The sequence below is a fragment of the Varroa jacobsoni genome, unplaced genomic scaffold (assembly GCF_002532875.2).
Source record: "Varroa jacobsoni isolate VJ856 unplaced genomic scaffold, vjacob_1.0 scaffold_744, whole genome shotgun sequence".
NCBI classification, from domain to species: Eukaryota; Metazoa; Arthropoda; class Arachnida; order Mesostigmata; family Varroidae; genus Varroa; species Varroa jacobsoni.
Genome location: NW_019213646.1, coordinates 1 through 19,958, shown reverse-complemented (window position 1 = coordinate 19,958; position 19,958 = coordinate 1). Strand labels below are relative to the sequence as shown.

Genomic DNA, 19,958 nt, shown 5'->3' with positions numbered 1-19,958 from the left:
AAATATACACGTTATTACGTTGAGTATATGACTAATATATTCAGTAAAAAAACAAGCTTCTAATGAGCCACCAAAAGATTACTAGCTAATGTCTCTCTTACACTCAACTGTTACAATGGGCAAGTTATCCAAATGAATATTGCTGATAGAAATAGATTCTAGTTCAATTCTGATTTAATTGATTTCGCCCGATCTGCTGCCCCGGTTCATAACGTGAACTGTTACAAGCCTACCGTGTTTGTTTACACTCAATAAGACTGCATATGTTCATCGTAACCTGGCCAGAAAACATATTGGTAGAAAAATATAACTAGGAATGTTGCGGTATATTGTTTCTACCTACTCGGCTGGACTTTTCCACAAGTTCAATATAAGCATTGTACGTCCCTTTGCGTACGGGGGTGGGCCGTACGACTCACTTAAACCGCGAATGCCAGCCTTGAATACTTTGCCCTTAGAAGACGACTAACCAACTTAGACTGTTCAATTATTTGTATATGCGAAAAAGTCATTTCCTCAACGGCAAAATGTTTGCATCATGTAATTCTCTCTGTACCCGGCTGCATATCGGAAGAATACAAGCGGTTGTAACAGACATAATGTTTAGAATTACCCCTAGTATTTCAGCAAAGTCGGCGAGGACTTCGAGAAAAAAAAGCACAAGTACAATTTGATTCGTCTGTTCAGGATAGTTGTGAGTATTTATAAGCTTGAATGTTGAAAAACTGCGTTAGGTGCTCAAAACCCCTGAGAAGCTAATGTCTTTTTACGCTCACCTTTATTATTCGCTGTTTGTCTGCTCTTACTTAATCGCCAATAATGTTTTTTGTTTTCCCAAATAATGTAGACGATTAAAAACAGCTCGTGCTGCGTTATGATACGGAATGCCAAGTAATTATCCATCCATTATGTGACTAATGGTCCAATAGATTGGTGCAGATAATGTTCAAGGGGTAATGCACACATTGCTGAGCACATGAGTACAGAGAGCAGCTCGTGAGCACTACCGAGTTTCGACTAGCTCGCATACGCAGGGCAACAAAAATAAAGATATCTCATTTAGCGCGAAACTTTGAATTACTATGTTATGGACGGAACTAGGTTATAGGTACGATTATTATTTATCAATCAATTTCGAAGTATAATATAATAATGACAATACTTTTTAGCAACTTTTTTAAGTCTTTTTTTTTTTTGTTACAGTAAGTATATACATAAATGTTTCTGATTCTAATTCTGGTTCAGGCTGCTAGTCCAAGTATCTGCTGTTAGTTGCGAATGTGAATCACCTCAAGTGTTTTTAGGTTTCGTAGGTATACAAGTGATCACTGCATTATCATGAGCACAGTAAGCATATATTTGATATGATCAAAATTACCTCCTAACGACATTTAGAGTTCTTTTTTCAACAGCGAACAAACTACTATATAAAGAGAAGAAGGTTTATTTCACGTCGTTGGTCCTCAGATGCCTGCAACGATGGTTACAAATCAATGGCTAACAATTTTGTCACGGTGGGAATTTGTCTGCGAATAGTCACTTCATGCCTTTCGATGAAATTACCCGCGGATCGCAGTTTATCGCTCTCCAGATTAGCGGGAAGCAGAGGTCGCCTATCTCCATGTTGGTGATCACCGACGAATCGCGTGACGAACCGCCGCAAGGACTTGAAATTAAAAAATAACAATAATGCATTATTGTAAACAACGATTGAGTAGGTCAGCGGAGATAACAGCTTCGAAGGCATGTTAATGTTTAATTTAGAGAAAAGCTACTCAGCGAAGCTGTCTTCTACGCAGTGCCTAATTACGTTAAGACTAGCGCTATAATGACGTTGTTGGAATATAATTCAGTATAGGCAAGGCCTTGATCAAGCTGTTCTCATCTAGTTCCAATACAACGTTTTGAGGATAGCGCAGTGATAACGTATTCGTCTGCTAAACTCAGAGATCCGTGCTAATCTAAATTCGAATCCTTGCATAGACACACCTTATTTTTTGCCCGTACCTAGCCGTCTGAAGCAAAGCGTAACGCCACTACCGGACACAGCACTTGAAATATATAGTTCACCTAGCTGCAGTTCTGCAGTAGATTCTTTCACAATACTTACAGCTAGTTCGGTCGACCTTTACCACATACAGTTTACCAAACGCATCAGAATGCTGTTGTATGTTTCTACCTTGTGTGAACTCTGTCTTGGACAATCGAAATGTTTCAACTGCAATCAAAACTGAACTATACTGCGACAGAAAGAAACATTAGAAAACAGTCCACCCTTTCTTAAGACTAACAGCCAATATTACCATAACAGCTGAACTTGGTTACAATTTTTCTTGGCAACTCCATCTCAATCGCCATTCTCCAGATATCTGACACTGACTATTTTGTATGGTCGTTTGTTCGTCTGCCTATCGCCATAAAGTGAAGTAACTCCAAGTTACAAAATTATGCCCACGTACCATTGCTGCACGTTGGCGTACCCCTTATCTTTCGGCTCTGTAACTCCACCTACACTTTTTGCTTTACCAGCCTATCTAATCGAGTTCTATTTTTTGTAATTTTTGTGCTGAGCTCTGCAGCCTGCACATCGCCCGCTTTATTACCCTTTAGTCCTAACTAGCAACTCTGCAAACTTTTTTTTGAGAGGGTTTAAACTGCACATTTACTTACGGGCAGGAGATCATCAGACCAGGTTTATGTTATGTGAACTGAACGTGGGGCTTGGCCCTGACCTTTGAGCCTGTTTCCGCTGAAAACACTACCTATCAATTCTTGATCCGTTTCGTAGATTTCATTCTGAGCCGATCCGGATCTTCATTTACTTAGTACTACGGATACAATGCGCGTTATTATAGCCTCTGCACCGAAGCTAGTTCCCGTGAACCACAGAATATTCATGTACTGTTTTACCTACCTGTCTTTTTTGCGTTTTTAATCGAATGTAAAATCTACGAAAAGCTTCCACGAATACATGAAAAAGTCTAGTAACCTGTCAACAGATACGGTGTAAAAGATTCTTCCACCAATAAATACTTATTATCAAAAAGTATTCTAATTGCTTTGTGTTATGTTAGCTTTAGACAACAAGACGCATCTACTTGCCTATAATAAGTAGACAGTATAGTTACACAAATGTATTCGTTTGTGTCCTCCAATTGAGACAACACGGACATTTGACGCAATGCAATGTCAGTTCTTCTTGAAGCAGCTGATCAATGAATTAACTAGGTTTTTGTCAGCGTGTTATTATGTACACACGCATCCAGTCAACTTTATATTTGGTCAAACAGAACAATAAAAATAGCGCATATATATTTAGGTAACGCACGAATATATACTAAATAGTTGCTTTTATTCGAAAAAAAAGCTCTATAGAAGGGCTTGTACGTTAAAAACTGTGTTGTGCCAAGAGAATCATTTGCGGCAACACTTTCGGACGTATGTTCAAAACCTCAGCTTGCCACTAAGATAAAGCGGACAATCAAATTTACAGATATGTTGACTTTTACGCAAGATGCTTGAGATGATATCGAGATATTGCTTATGGTTGTTAGTTTTTGAGTAGGATACAATTGGAAATAAAAAAAATAGATGAGTTCTTCTGGGCTAATAAAATCAAATAAAGCATGTTTCAATTGTTCAGTATTTAGTCATTTGAAATTTCCATAAGGATAAATCGTGCTATACAAATACTTTGCCATGTACAGCGCCGGCCAATTCTCCTGTAACTTGCCCCAGAACAGCATAACGAAATCTGTCCTAGATATGGCCAAGGGGATTAGTTTACAAATGATCAAAATATACAAACTTCTAATAAAAAATTACTCTTGCAACTCGGCAGCTGTCGAAACAACATGAGCAACTGCAATAAAAATCTGTCGTTGGCTGCCTATTCCGCACCTTTGGTCACATTGAAGCGACACCGTTCTCCATCGCCATCCGTGCCTCGTCGCCCTGGGTGCCAGGTAAGTGCATGAGTTAACTGCTGGATGTACCGAACGTTTGGGTCAGCGTCATTTCAGTTTCATCTGTTCAGGCCAAACCTTCGCTTGTATAGGCGTCATAGAAACACTACTCTAAGCATCCTTTTTAGAACATAATGAGTATTTTAGAAATCGGCCTAACTAAGCAGTCATTGAAAGTCCTTAGAGCTTTACCCAAGCCTAACACTGGGGAGCACCAATTAGCTCTTTATACGAGAAGTTTTAAAATTGAACATGTCCTTTTTAATACCGTTTGACTATATTTGATTTATCTTTTAGCTTGAAGTATGAGCACAGCCAGGATTTGATGCGCAACATTTTTCCTCCTTGAATTGATGTCAAACTCGCTTAACTAAATTTTCTTCGAATAAGGCAATCTCTGTACGACAACCACCCGTATATCTATGCCATCTACTGGCTGTCAGAAATCCGACATCACATGAACACTACACGACTGCTGCCAGAATCAGTCTACAGGTACGTCACCCAGGACCAGGTTGTCAAATCAATGCATTCAGGGCACACTTATTTTCAAGACAGCATGGAACAAGCAAAACAGACAACCAAAACGCGTCATATCAAATGGATCGTCAATGTTATAACGACACCATAGGGGTGAAAGGGGAGGTCGTTTCCGCAGCCACAAAATCCGCCAACAGAATGCAATGCTTCAGCTGCAATAGCTAGCATTGTCTTTCAACCGGCCGGCTACCTGTCCATTTTCCGTTAGCTTTCATTAACGAGAGCCGTATTTGACGAACCACAGTATTCTCTTTTCCAATCCTGCTTGCCCGAGCCTGGTTATGTTTGCTTCTCTCAGCTTTAATGTATCCGCTGTCTCCCGTGTCCACCTTTGCCGCCTGCAGAACGAAATTCTCGACGTGTGCACGTCGGTATCTTTGTTTGAGGTATACACACATAGGTGATTCTGCGTTACCTGTTGCGCCATTTCGTCCTTGCTGAGTTTTTGCATTAAATGACCCAGGCTGACAATTGTGTCCTACACGTTCGCTGCTTGTGCAGCTTGGTCTAAGACGCTCTCGATTGAGTGCCCAACTAGATTAACGAACCAATGTGACTGGTCGCTCGCGAGGCGGTGCGAGCAGAAGGGCTAATGTACCGCACGTCTATGCTCGCACGCCCGCTCTGCTTCGAGCCCGTGACTGTGAGGGAGAAAGGCAAAGCGAATCACGATCCCTTCAGAGGATTCACGTTTGTGCTTTTAGGAACTCTAAGATATATCAGCCAATCGGTAATCTGACATCGGTAATCTAACGATCTGATAATAATAACAGTCTTCGGATTCAAAGCATGTGTTGACGGGGCTTCTTGCAGCTTTGATCATCATTGCTGTTCATTTTGCTAGAATTCACTCTCTTTGGTAAAAAAAATTAACAGTCTGATGTTTACGTCGTAAATGCACAGTCTGAGTCCTAATGATTACAATGATGCATTATATATTATATGGTACAGAAAGACAGTCTACACAGCTTCAAATCTTAAGAGTTTCTTTCTACTGGAAAAAACGGCCGATTGCTAAGTAGTGTATTTCCATAATAGAGCATATTTCAGACTCCAGAAGCCAAACTCATTAATTTACTTCAATTTACTCTTGTAATACTTTTTATAGTTTCCAAAGAACGCATATGACTCTGGCTGCGCTCAGGGTAAAGTTCTCAGTGCAACATAGCTCCTTATGAACGCGCCTTCTATTTAGCTTAAAAAGCTATAGCTTATCCATTAGTAACGTTTGAGCTCTTCGCACGCTCCTAACCTACTCTATACCCTTCTAATTAAACAGGAACCCAAATAACGAACTAATAACTTAAGTAACTAGCTGCATTTACAAGAGCTCAATAGTGATTGTGAATCTTGCCTAATGGATTAGATAGCAGTATTCAGTAGAAAGAGATGTTATCTAAACTATTTCAACAAGCAAAAAGAACGTGCTAAGAATAAGTTACTCGATGCCTATTAAAAGTGGATTCCGCGCTCACTCGCATGAAGAGTACACGCCCTTTACGCTAGCTTCTGTAATCCGGTGAGAGGACTATGGTAGAAAAGAACGTGTACTTTACATGTCATCTTTGCATATTGCCGAGACCACGTAAAACATAAGCTACTGTAAGTAAGGGAGCGATTGGCGCGGCCGTTAGTAAAATCATCATCATCATTCGACAGGCAATTGTATCCACGGTTGTTTGTAGAACTCAGATGTACGTGCGTACGCACGCTTGTGAGCACGTAGCATGTAAATGACTGGTCAGGTTCCATTATGCTGAAACTGATTAGATTGTTGGATCGTCGCCCACGGTGTTGACTGATAAAGTCGCACACGTCAATAACCATGTCTGTGTCCTGATTCGCGAAGACAGCATTGACCTAGCGCTTTCTGACGTGCTTATCGCACTGTTCAGTTTCGCAGTCAGCGGGTCTGCGCAAACCTGCGCATTGATTGCGATGACTGGCTTTCTCTTATGAAGATATCGTAAGCGAGGTGATAATTTGAATAAAATAAACGCACTAGATGTACTATTTCCAAAATGCAAGACCCTAGATCCCGACACTACCAGAATGGGAGGCCAGAACGTGTATTATTAAAAAGACCCAGTGATAGAATGCAGAGGTTATTTAGTTTTGGCTCTATTCTTGAACATAAGCTTTAGCTGGCTAAGTATAGGGCTGGCTATGACCTTATGAAAACATATTGGCCAAGCCGAATAGACGCTGATTCCCTGCCAGTCCATTTATTGGCGAAAACACGATCGCAGTTACTGACAGCTCCTGTGCTACGGAACGTATTCATCCTCTGCTGAATAAATATAATGAGTTGAAAACATATTGACACCCTTGACACCTTGTACCAACGACATGTACTTTAACGATTGACTCTTTCGAAATATAATAATAAGTATATAAATTTAACCCATGAATGTAGTCGTTTGTTCAGTGGCCGAGACACTTTTACAAGCGAATTAAAGCAATGGATTTCAAATTTGTCTCCGTTTTTTTATTTTCTCGATAACCTTAAAGGTTCTCCCCTTAGTTGTTTCTGAATCCTTTCGAAGAAAAAATTCACATAGACCTTACTTGATGAACACGGTATTAAGTCAATAACCTAGTTCTGCTGAACCATAGAACATAGTACTTCGGTTTCATTTACGAAAGAAACAGAACGTATCCAAAAATCACTCACTTCAAAGCGCTTGCTCAAGAATCTGTTTCCCGATTCTAGAAGGTCTAGAAGCAGACGGAGACAGGGTCAGAGTTAAAAAAAAAATGTGCCAAATGGGTTCTCTAATGAAAACTAATTAAATATTGTCGTAACGCTTGCTCATTACACTACATAGACCGATCGAGTACCCCAGTAGTATTCTCGAAGCGGTCCGCTGAACCCGCTACTATAGGTTAATCTACTCCTTTTACGAAGAGACTACACGGCACAATTCTATATGGGCTGATTTAAAAAGGACTAGAAGACTGGCCCAGAAACTTCTAATGTGTAAGCTGTTGTAGTACGTACCTGCTCTACAAATTGCTGAGTTAACTAAGATCTGAAGGCTACATATATCTAACCGGAAGATTCGAAATAACGATGCCCCATTGCCCCATCCTAATGCTTTCAGGTGTAATGCAAAAGGTCCCTCAGGATCTTGTTGTTTTATAGACGAAAAAAACTATATAAATAGTTTTTTTTCGTCTATAAAGCAGTTTGCATATTGATCGCAAATCACCAAAACACGCACAATTAATTGGTCATATTGAAGCGGATCATTCGTCTGAGTTGTTCAACTTCCACGTGTACATATGCTTACTATTTTTTCATTTCCTTTTAGTTCGTCGAATAATGATAATGCGTGCTTTCGAGTACATAGAAATTGAAACCAGCACATATAATCGATTATCTTCCAAATAATGAATTAGTACTAATGTGTCTCTTATGTGTACTATGTAGTACTAATGTGTACCGACAGAGATCGGCGAGAGCCAACCGAAGAATGAAAGTAAGCATTTAGAATTCAACAGTCGAAACGGCAGAAATTTATCGCGGGTACTATATTGTGCCTCGTTGTTAAAGCGTTCTCGCCCTATCGCTTTAACCAGATGCAAAGAGCTTGTGTCTTCTTTTAGGACGAAACGGTCCTTTTGCGTGTGTAAGAAACATAGGTGGAATTAATGTATAAAGCCCTTTCGACCAGATTGACACATTATAAGAATTCCTTCCCTTTATTAAACTCTGAATTTGTGATAAAATAAACGATAAGCGATGAGGCAAATAAATTGAAAAAAATGGACCGCATCTAAAAAAATGCCTAAATATTTTATCCGAACAGGAAAATGTACCGTTTTGCCTACTGATTCCTGCCGTGCGTTCTAAGACTACTTCGCTCATGGGTAATCCATACAAACTGTATTACTCGCAGAACTCATAATATATATACATATATATGGGTGCCTAAAAAATGTATATACATTCAAATGGTCATAACTGTAGCATTTACCTGTGTATAATCAGTATTTGAACTGCAAAATAATTTTGATGAAATATAAAACGTTCATTTCTATTGTACATGTTTATCATTGTCATAGCCAACATAGTGCATGTGGGCTATTATTACATACCTCTAGGTGTTATGGCGCATGACTTGCTCAATGGTGGTTTTGAAATCTTCTAGTGTGGTCGATTTTTTGACATGGACTTTATCTTTAAAATATCTCTACAAAAAAAAGGCCACTAACATCGCCTCTCGGAAACGCGCAGGCCACTTCGTCTAACCTATCGGTGTAGAGGATTCCTATCATGATTCGCTCTTACATTACGATGCTACAGTCCGTCTTATTTGAAATAAGATGCGCTATTTTCACTGATTGGCATAGTGAAATAGCTTTCTAAAACCTATATACAAGTTATTGGCACTAGTGGTGGCGCTGTCAAAAAAATAATAGTTTAATCAATACTTTGCTTGAAACCACACTGTAACTCCCAGTAAATTTACACAATGTTCTTTCATTGACATGTAGACTTATTCACGCCCAGGAAATGAAACTATATCGATGAATTGTAATGTTTGTTTTAAGTGTAACTTCAATGCTTCAGTCAATCTCTCCGGAAAGTTGTATATCTTGTTCGTATTTTGCCAAGCACTATTCACCAGACTAGAATGCTAGCCAGTTACAATGTCTTAAAATACGATGGGAACTTGGTTTGGAGATGCCAAACTCACCGAGTTTTGCAATGTTTCGGTACCCTTTCTTGGCTAATAGAGATTTTTAACGTATTTAGCTTTTCGGAACATCGTTTATGATCCATGTATTATTTTTTATTTATTATTATTATAATTATTTACATGCCGAAAATAAATAACAATCAGAACGTTATGACCCATTAAACAGCCTATACATTTTGTACTCTCTGTGTGTATATACACATATATCTATAGAGTGGTAGAACGAACTTTGGCGAGTTGTTTATGAATTTTTTTTCAGGACCGAACGATAAACCAACCTTTGAAAACCTTTTTCCATTAGACGAATTGCCACGAAAATTACAAGCTTCTTTTTTTTTTTTTTTTTTCTTGAAATAGACGATCTTATTATCATTATTATTAACAGTTACTGACAGTTTTCATGTGGCTGCTGCAAAAGGAAAATTCTAAGCGGCATACTGGAATATTCTTAATAGAGTTTGAATTCAGAGGTTCGAAAACAGATCAAAATGGCTAAAGACACATTTTTGATAGAGTAGCATTTTTATTGAGAAATCAACGATTGTTTGAAAAAGAAAATATTAATTGCCAATAAGGTTGTTCAAACAAACTACAACGGTTAGCTTTTTCTAGACTTTTTGCACCTTTTCAGACTTTTGACCATTTTTAAGCCCATTGCATTATAGGATGTCAAGTTCATACTCCATGAGGAAACTCAGCGTATACTTACTAATAAAACACTACTTGCAGATAAAAGCAGAAGTATTTCGAAAATTACTAGTGAGGGATTTATGTCTTGATTCAAAGCTATAAATGGCAAAGCTATATATCGAATGAACGTGTAAAAAATGTTGTTAAAATATTGAATATTTGTTAGATTAATTTTTAGAGACAACTCAGAAGGAAAAGTCCAGGTTTAGATCGACTGCCCTGTATACACATATATGGGACCAACTGCTAATATTCTTATCAAAGTGCTATTGGTTCGATCTAACATTTACAAATAGATTTCCTAAAGTGACTTACGACTTTAGCCTTTTGTTCCGCAACGACATTAGTAAAAATAATTTGTAAATTATAGTAAAAAAAAAAAAAAAAAGTATAAAAGTGTTTAGAAAATGTTAAGGCGGATGTATTGAGGTTGTTTCGCGCAATTTTCAAACGCATTCGTGATTTGCTATTTTTTCAGCTGATAATAGCTTTTTTCCCGGACAGAAGTTCAATTATCGATATGAGACTGAAATAACGATAAACCACTGTATAGAGCAAACACTGACTCACGACACATCTTTATATAATTATATTAGGGCATACCTTTTTTCGGCCACGTTCGTCCGTTGACAATTAACGTTTTGTTGTTAGATTAAGCTAACACCATAGAGCGGTTTGTTAACGTAGTTGTGTTTCAACTGAAAGAGTTTTCGGCTATCTTCTGTCAGATTTGTTTTTCCATTAACGTTGTAATAGTCATAGCGGCCTTCTCCGAATCACCGGGATTGTAAAAGTAAGTCTAATTTACGTTAATCCTATAATCTATTTACTACCTTTTTCAAATTTTTATATTGTGTGAAATGTGCGAAGTGCGCATATGGCACCCGAAAGTCCACTTGATATCCAATTTAATACTAATCAGTTGTTAGACGATGGCAAGGGCCTTATTAAATATGAAATAGCCTCAGTCCACGACCACTCTAGCTATATTCATTTTTTAATCTTTTTTAAATTTCTCGATTAAGGTGACACGCTCGTACCTACATACTAAACCACTTGACATAATCGTATGTTCTCATGAGACCCAGGCATATAGGCCCCGCTGTTAAGAGGGTGAGAGTCTCACAGTATCATACGAATGCCGCATCCATATGGGCCAGCACTGCATGACGTAATAGTCGTCAAGCTTTTTAAACAAATTGGTATGTCAAAAATGCATAGTCATACCAGTATATCTAATCTACGTGATTGCGCAGCGCGTGTTAACCGAACGAAGCTGATACAGATATATTTATTTTGTTTATATTCGTGAGCAGACCTGCGGCGGACATTTCGATGTCACTCTATAAGAATCTAATCTGGACGCTGAAAATGAAATATGGAGCAGCTCTAGACGATGTTAAAAACATAATTTCTGAGCGCTTATCGTAATCGGGCAATGATCTTTTACGTACGCTTGGAAAACTTCTTTGCACATAAAATATATGGTATTTCTCGTTTTGATGCATACGAATTTATTTATCGTTTTCGAGCTGTTTCATGTTTAAGAGCGCCGGAGCACACAATCCCTAGCCTGTACTATTGACTTAAATCACTCATTTGTTTAGCAACGCCAGCTTTTACGCTTTTAAACAGCCAAACATATTATTTCCTTTTGTTAGCGTGACATCTTTAAAAAAACTCTATCCAGAGATAGGATTTCTCGTTACTTAGACTTGCTCGGCGATTTTACACGGATCAAAGCAAGAATGCAAATTAAGGCAAATGCTGGGTTTGCGTCAATATGCATTTTGACTAGGAGTTTTTTTTTGCTTTATTATTTTCAAAACTGTGGTTATGTATGCTGAACGTATTTACGGACTTTAAGGACTTTCCAAAGGAGCTGACTAATAATGTTGTATTAGTGTTCTCAGCCATGGCTAGTGACGTACACAGTCTGTCTGCTGACCTCTGCCACTCTTAGAAACTTCTGCCCTTCTGAGTTAAATGCGGATGAACCGATCGTTATCGAGACTCGAATGGACAGGTATACGATATCAGTGGTGATTCCGCAAAGGACACAGTAGGAAATCTCCATTTTAGATCTGCGTTATGTCCAGCTAGAACAATAACTTATCTACGATATTCTTTATCATGTGACACTGAACGGTATCCTATGATTACTACATCCACAGATTTCAATCGAGAATGGGGAAACGGGTTTATTCTCAATATAAGCTGCATACATTGTTATGACTATGCTATCTAAAACGTGTATATCTGTTGCTAGAAGCCGTGGTGAAGTTTTTTTTTCTTGAAAAACCACCTGTTAGTGTTTTTAGACGGGGAAGAAGTGGTTGACCAACTAACAATTTGGAGCCCGATTAAGAGTATTTTTTTTTACTCAAAACTAGACATCGACATTTATTAGAGTATTTATATTTAACCCTGTGCTAACACCTCAAAAACTTGTACAAAAATGTGTTTCATTTGCAAGATCCTTATCGTTGTGAGACCTGTTAATTGATGCATAAAAAATGTGCGACAGGAAGTTTTCAATTATATATTGTTATTTCCTCCTAGTTACTCCAAGATTGAAAAAAACGACGGAATATCCAACGGAGCTACATATTGTTTGTACATAGCGACTTCGATAGCATTACGTAGTTCACGCAAACCTACATAACATTTTTATAAAACAGAATTTTGTAAGACTAAACAAAGATTACGAAATACTGAGAAAATGTTAAAAATTCGCTGGGTCGCTCAAATCTATTTAGCGGATTCAAAACAACTTAATGTAAGATATAAGGTAGAACAACAGTATGTTATTATATATTTGATAGATTCTTTTTATAGTTAAAGATACCATCCAGCGTTTTTGGAGCTTCCCAACAGTTATATACTTGACATTTGAAATTCCAGATTTTGAATAGATAGCTTATTTGAGGGAAATGTAGGGTGGCAAAGCCACTTATCGTCTCCTTTAGTGCGTGAAAGTAGCGGACTTACATCTAAAAAATATGGTGGCTGAAGCCGTTGCTCGGTTCTGTTTTCTTAGCTTCAGACCATGATTGAAGCGTGGCGATGAGGTCATGAGTCGTCGTCGAGTAAGCATACTTTGCTCATGCCAACAATTACCGCATCACAGATCCACCATTTCCATGGCACATCTAAAAATGAAATATCTTCCAGCATCGCTGCACTTGTTTGGGACTGTTTCATTTTCGTTGGTTAAACGAATGAAATACATAAATAATTATTCATACTAAGGGGGCACATTGGACATGAAACAAGCACTGTGTAAGATATATTATCCACGTTAATTAAGAAGAATGCATGTACGCTGCACTCATGGAACCACTCGCACATCGATTGTTCGCAATTACTTTTTTTTGTAATGGTTTAAAAACTACGGTACGTTTACTACTAATATTATCAGCTCTGAACTTAGAAGTAGCGGTGCAAATTGTTTTGACCATATTCTGCTTTTCTTCTTCAAGGTTACTGTTTTACTACAATTGTATAATCTAGAGTTCAGTACACAATTGAGCCAACAGAAAACGCATTTTCCATGTTCGTGTTCGCTTCAAGCGAAGCTTCGCGGACTGCCTTAGTTTACTTATACCACCTGTGTTTTGAGTTCTATTGCGGTTAGGCGTTCCATTAGACGGCTGGCTCCCAGCACAAAGCGAGGTATGTCCATGCCCGGGTCTGAACCCAACTCACAACGTGTCCCCAACACTAGCGAACAAATATGTGATCTACCAAGCTATCACAGGCACTTAGCTACACCTAGATGAAACTCTAAAATACTTGTGTGGTCTTTAGGTAGACGAATATATTGAATGAGATGGTCATTTTGGCACTATATGAAGGCCTTTAGTTAGAAGCAACTTACAAATGAGATGGTTCTAATAAACTTATTTTACCCATAAAAAAAACGATTAAACTATAGCTATGACAAGTCTGTGAATTAGCTTGAAACCGGTGCTAATTCTTTGGGGGGTTTTATTGAGCCTGGCGTTCTTCACCACTCCGACTCTCTTAGGCTATGTTTTACATATAGTAGAAATAATATCTGCGCTTTTGCTCTCGTTTAATCGACCATAGTCGGTCAAAGCCTTGATATGCAATGGTTTAAAAGAAAAGTGTTTGTTATGTGAAAGGAGAAAAGAAAAGTGATTCTTTACTGTCTTTTCTTATAACGCAACGTTTTCTTTCCATAAAATTTAGCACAACAAAATGTTAGCTTGGTGAACAGCGAATCTTTGGAACTAAGTCAATTTGTTAATATATCAACACAACAATAAGCTTGAAATAGTAATTGTTGAGCACGACACGTTTGATACGCAAGGAAAATGAGCAGCACATGTCTTCGAAGATACACAAATTTGAATTGAATTAAATTTATCATGAGCATACGCTATGTCCTAGTGACAAAATACGTGTCTTCTCTAACTAAAAAGATGTAGCTTTGATCCTAGCATTTTAAACGTACTACGTGTATTTTATTATTAAGAGATCTGTATCTGATTATTGAGAGGATTTTACTGATGGCCTAATAGACCCGTGCGATTCTAGTACCATATTTAAGGCGCTGCCATGAGGGAACACTTTTTTTTTTTTAGTAAAAAACCTATTGAAATTTGCAATATCGTCGTACGTATAATGAGAAACAACAGCTGTAGTAATTTTAATAGAACTGATGACACTAAAACCAGTTTTTTGACAAATTATAAGGTCAGATATTGTTAGGTTTTCTTTGAATTGAAATATCACAAATTCTATTACTACAAACAGGTTTGTGGTATATGCTTGAAAAATGTAGAATAAATCCGTATTCTATTCCACTTCTCGAAACCATATGTTACTGCGTTAATGTATATGAGCAGTTACTAGTTGTGCCTTGTTTGCCAGCAACATCTACGTATATTGTTCAAACGTAACTTTCATCGTAGATTGTCATTCTGTATCGAAATGGATAACACACCTACCTATATTCGTCCATATATTTAGTGCATATTCAACGCTACGATATTTCATCATCTGAAAGTTACACAATGTCTGTACTGAGTGTAAAAAGTATCGACAAGTTGCTCGGATTTTATTGGCTATACTGTGGTCGACCCGTGATCAGAGGGGTCATGGGTAAAGTTATATTTGCTTAGGCGCCTACCCTCCACAGGCTAAATTTCACAGAGCGTAAAAGCGTGTGCATCGTATTTTTCAGTTGTTCTGTAGAACTAGGTAACATTCGGTCGTGTTGCCTTTAAGAAAAACGGAAGTAGTATTTTATATTATGTTCTGTATTAAAAACAAAAGACCCTTACAGATAGTGCTTGTGCTGCAAAAGGCTTTTAGGAGGTAGGCTGCCAGTTAATCTTTAGTGTACAGGTAGTACTAACGTTTTCGTGACAGATGGAAGAGCTTCGGCAACTGAATATAATAGGACATGAAAATAATTGTCAGGATTGGGCTTTCTTTACAACTCAATTTACCTCTCCATTGCTACATATATAGCTGGCGCCTTGGAGGACGTGAACAGGCATCAACATTGTGTATATTGACGTCTGATCACGCTAACTAAGGACGACAAAATTGAATTTATCATACGGAGTATAAATGTAAAGAAATAAGAAAAATAGTCGATCAGGATACAAACGTTTTTAATAAGGTCTTTGCAAATGTATCTACGCACCGCTTGGGATATCTGGAGCTAGGTAACTACACAGGCTATACAATGGGGCCGAAGTATACAGATTTGTAGAGTTTCGATAATGAGCTTTACGCGGTAAACACATACACACAAATTATTATCTAAGTATAATTAATAAAATATTATTATAAGTGAACATTATCAGTGTTTTGTCAGCAGAATAGTGTCGCGTAAACGAGAACATCACAAATTGTAATAAATGGCATTTCGTTTTTATTGACATGTCTTGAATGCAAAATAACATAACGAATTTAAAACATTACAGCTTTTTATACATACCTTAGATAAAAGCATCATAAAAAACAAATGAACTGTAGCCCCATTACACAGAATTTCAATTAAAAAACTGCGTATGACTAAACCAAAAATATAATGTACTATTTATGGACCTATTCTTGGTTATTTAAATATACAACGATGTTACTATACACCACTTTTAGCCACTCCTCTAGCTATTGCCTTAGAGTATCGTCGACATACATATAATGTTGTTTTCCTACGGTAGCTTCTACAGATTCAACTACTTTAGTGGAAAATCAAAGGGTGGGTCTCCGCTGTAAACTAAGGCGGTCTGCAGCCATACACGCAGTCATAAAATTTATACACACTTATACGTTTCTACGTACACTTAGATCCATCTATAATCAGTAAATATATAAGCCTTGCTACTATTGTGTTGATTCTGGCCGATGTTGCTTATTAACGGACCAGTGTCTGGCAAGAATATGAGTTTTTAGGTTACTTTTTTGAGCGGCTCGGTAACCACAATGTGGGCACATATAGGGCTTTTCGTTCGTATGCGTTCTCATGTGTATTCGCATATGTGCTGGCCGAAGGCACCGCTTTAGACAGATCGGACAGGTGCGGTTATCCAACAGCTGCTGACTGGTTCCACTTTGCAATGCGCTTCCTCCAGCGGGAAGCGAACTATTCCCTACAGCTGATTCTAAGCAGGTATCCAGCGCCATCGGTACCACTGGGCTAACTTCGTCGATTCCCGGAAGGATGTGCCCACCGGACTGACGACACCCATGCTCATTGGCATGGTGCTCATAGATATCGAGGTCATCATGCAGAAAATCGTGCTCCGTATTGCCAGTCATGTTCGGCCCTAATACTGGTGCTGCTGTGAAGAAGTCTTGATCTGACTTGCGTTTTTTCGAGAACGTTGTTCGCAATGACATCGGCGTTCGCGGAGATTCTGCGTCGGCTCCCTTTCCTGGCAATTGGACGTAAAAGAATCAATATCGTCCTAATCATTGCGCATCGATGAACTGATATAAGCTTTCATCAGCATTGGAATCGTGTTTAGGTCGTCTTCAGTGGTAGAGCTTTAGTCGCTGTTTTCCGATATTCTCTAAAGTGCAGCTTGTGCCAATTTGTTTTTGTCCATATTTGATTTATTAAGGGAAGTGTCTATGAAAATGTTCGAATTAAAGAGACGACATCTAATTGTTATAACTTACAGCATAAAAAAGATCAAAACGCGTAATCCACCCCGTGCGCTGGTAGTAGCGCAGTTTGTAAAACTTCTAATACTACCTACAAATTGTAGAAATAACCCTTTCTATGAGAACATATTCCGCAAAGGTAATGTATAATTATATCTCAATAAACATAACACATCGAGGTAGGTGATGATAACACATTTAAAATTTTTTTAAAAAGTGAAAGATCTGATATGTCTACGTAATGCATAAAGTCATAAACTATAAAAATGTGATTATTATATTCACCCTCTCTGCCCAAGTAGAACATGTTTGTCTCTGTCAAGAGGTTGGCAATAATTTCTATTTTATGCTAGCGACATAGCATCGTCTAGAAACCCTTCTTCTAATGCCTTCTGGACATCACTTATCAACGTGGAGACTGATTCACCTTCTAAGGAGTCCCGATCTCTCTGTAAGAAGAAAACGATTTTAGACTGGTTTCTTATCTATATATAAACTAAATACATATAATCGCTAATTTGGTTGATATGTTTACCCGAAAAAATTGATGGAACTGTACAAAACGCGATGTTGTTAAATGATTAATAAATATAAATAATTTCCTTTATACTACTCACAAATTGTGCGGCATGTCGTTGGCAAGACTTGAAACAGCGACTCCTAATAATTTTAATCAATTATATTAAGGAATAAAGTATTTTAATATTAGAATAATATAATCAACAAAATATTACTATGACTAGTGCATATATGTGTATATTAATTTAGATTATGAGAAACGAAAAACTCGCTTCTTCTTACATGTCACTATTAACTTATTTAGTTTTACCCGCCCATCTGGTCACTGTGATCTTTTTTACAACAAAATTATAGGTTACTGCTGGACCATTGTAAAAAAAATACCTACATGGCTCTGATGGAGCGCGTGTGAATTGTCAAATGTCACATAGAATTAAAAATCTTTTTACCACTTTTCGACCACATGCACTCAATATAAAATCATTCATTACGCAAAAAATGCAATGTTCTGTTACGATTTAAAAATTATTGATTTATTTTCTATTTTCATATTACCGTATATATACACTATATTCACATCGAATATAGCAAGTTAAATATATCAGAATAGATCCTAAATAGTCAATGTCGACATAAAGACGCAGTACAATAGCTATGTATTACCTATTACGGCTATCAGGAGATTTAAGCCGACTTGAACTATACAACGAATTTATCAACGTTGCCATAAACCACAAAGACCTTGACAGAAGATGTTGTATTTACGTATATATATATATATATAAAGATATATAAGCTTGTCATGGTGTTTTATGTAACTTGAATTAGTCAGCTCATTATTTTCGGTCCAGGTAACCAAAAGGTCCTCTCCTATTTTTGCTCGTGAGGAAAAGCTTTGCCACGGATATGGTCCAACCCAGTTTGCAACTTAATCCTCTCCTATATAGACACACATACACATGTATATAAATACTCCGAGATGGTACAACTACTCGTAAATGCATATTTATAATGCCCTTATACTCTAATTAATCAAACCCTAGTCCCTCAACTATATATGCTCTTTCTATATGGATTCTTTGGTACGTTCTTGTGATTCGCATGTTTCACGTGAATAGACGTGAAGTAGCTCCAACTCTGTTAGCTGAGGCATGCTGGTCGCCTTTCTCCAATATGTCCCTAACCTTTGCCGAACATTACCAGTGTATTCAACGGCAAATTCTATCCATAGCATGTGTCACTATAGTTTTACACTACGTAAACGTTACATATTATTCTTACTGATAAGCTGTTTAGCTGTTTGAATTCGGCTGACATAGCGACGTTCGCTCAGCGTCTCTGCCTAGGGGACATCGCCTCGTAGCATTCCCTTAACCTGATGCCGTCGAAGATGAACTGTAAGGTTGCTCTTGTGCGCGGCTCGGTATTCACAGTGAGGACATCGGTACGGCCTTTCTTGGGTGTGACTCCGCATGTGCATGCGTAGCGCCCACTGGTCAGGCCATCGGCGTAAACATACACGACAGGTCCGCCGATCTAAGGCTTCGCTATTTGAAGTTGACATTCCGTTTTGAATATCTGTTACCATAAGCAGCCCATCATTATAATCCGCACCCGTTTCTTCCAATCCGACCGGTGCAATATCATCGAGGCATACCTCATCCAACTCAGGCTGCGAATACCAACAACCGCTGTCACAGTCCATAATTCGACCTAAATCGCCCAGAGGGGCTACGGGCGGTTCTGCAATAGAAACGAAGTAGAACAAACATGGCGTTAGGTGCGTGCTTTAAAATGCAATAAGAAACAAACAAGGTAAATTATCTTAAATATGAAATGTCTATTTATTTACGGGCCGTCTAATCTTATATTTGGTGTACGCTTCACTTATTCTTACGCCTATGTCATGTATGGCTAAATGACGCGTGCTAATCTTCTTTGAACCATTCCCTTGTCCTATCCAATGCTCCGATGTTTTTATAAGAAAATTATTTTGCAAGACGATTTAGAATTGAGTTTCTGAACTGGTAACATCTACTATTATAGATCATTCATATTCAAATTCACAAGGGTTTTCAACTACTACATATTTTTTATTCTTAAACAAATTGCATGGCACGATCTCCGTATAAAACAACTGGAAGCTAACAAATTGATGAACAACCTTACAACAATAACAAACGCTATTTTCACTTTTTTTTTTTAATTTCTCAGCACAAGATAAGTTCAGTGATCGAAAATAAATTCTGAGCTGTGCGTTGTTGCCTTATCGCGCTACTGAGTTGAGATCGAATTAAGATAATGCGAAGAAGCTCGATAAATCTGTAAAAATACAGTATTAATTAGTTTGATCTGTTTGCCGATATATATATATATATATATATATATA

At 37.8% G+C, this 19,958-nt stretch overlaps 1 protein-coding gene and 1 long non-coding RNA gene across 3 annotated transcripts; both read right to left on the bottom strand.

Moving 5' to 3' along the window:
• Nucleotides 1–554: 554 nt before the first annotated feature.
• LOC147753102 (uncharacterized) lies at nucleotides 555–4,301 on the bottom strand. Its single transcript, XR_015312196.1, has 3 exons — nucleotides 4,234–4,301; nucleotides 3,901–3,954; nucleotides 555–1,666 (listed from the first exon to the last, which is right to left on the bottom strand). It is a non-coding gene; the product is annotated as an uncharacterized LOC147753102 (long non-coding RNA).
• Nucleotides 4,302–15,789: 11,488 nt separating this feature from the next.
• On the bottom strand, nucleotides 15,790–19,921 carry LOC111263202 (uncharacterized). 2 transcript variants are annotated; one of them, XM_022838101.2, is made up of 3 exons: nucleotides 18,851–19,885; nucleotides 17,336–17,499; nucleotides 15,790–16,818 (listed from the first exon to the last, which is right to left on the bottom strand). In XM_022838101.2, exons 2-3 carry the CDS (start codon nucleotides 17,355–17,357, stop codon nucleotides 16,268–16,270), a joined length of 573 nt encoding a protein of 190 aa, XP_022693836.1. In that variant the 5' UTR covers nucleotides 17,358–17,499; nucleotides 18,851–19,885; the 3' UTR covers nucleotides 15,790–16,267. The 2 variants fall into 2 exon arrangements, 1 of the variants encoding a protein (XP_022693836.1); XR_015312197.1 differs by lacking the exons at nucleotides 15,790–16,818; nucleotides 17,336–17,499 and adding an exon at nucleotides 18,076–18,508 and having other exon boundaries at nucleotides 18,851–19,921.
• Between the last annotated feature and the right edge of the window lie 37 nt (nucleotides 19,922–19,958).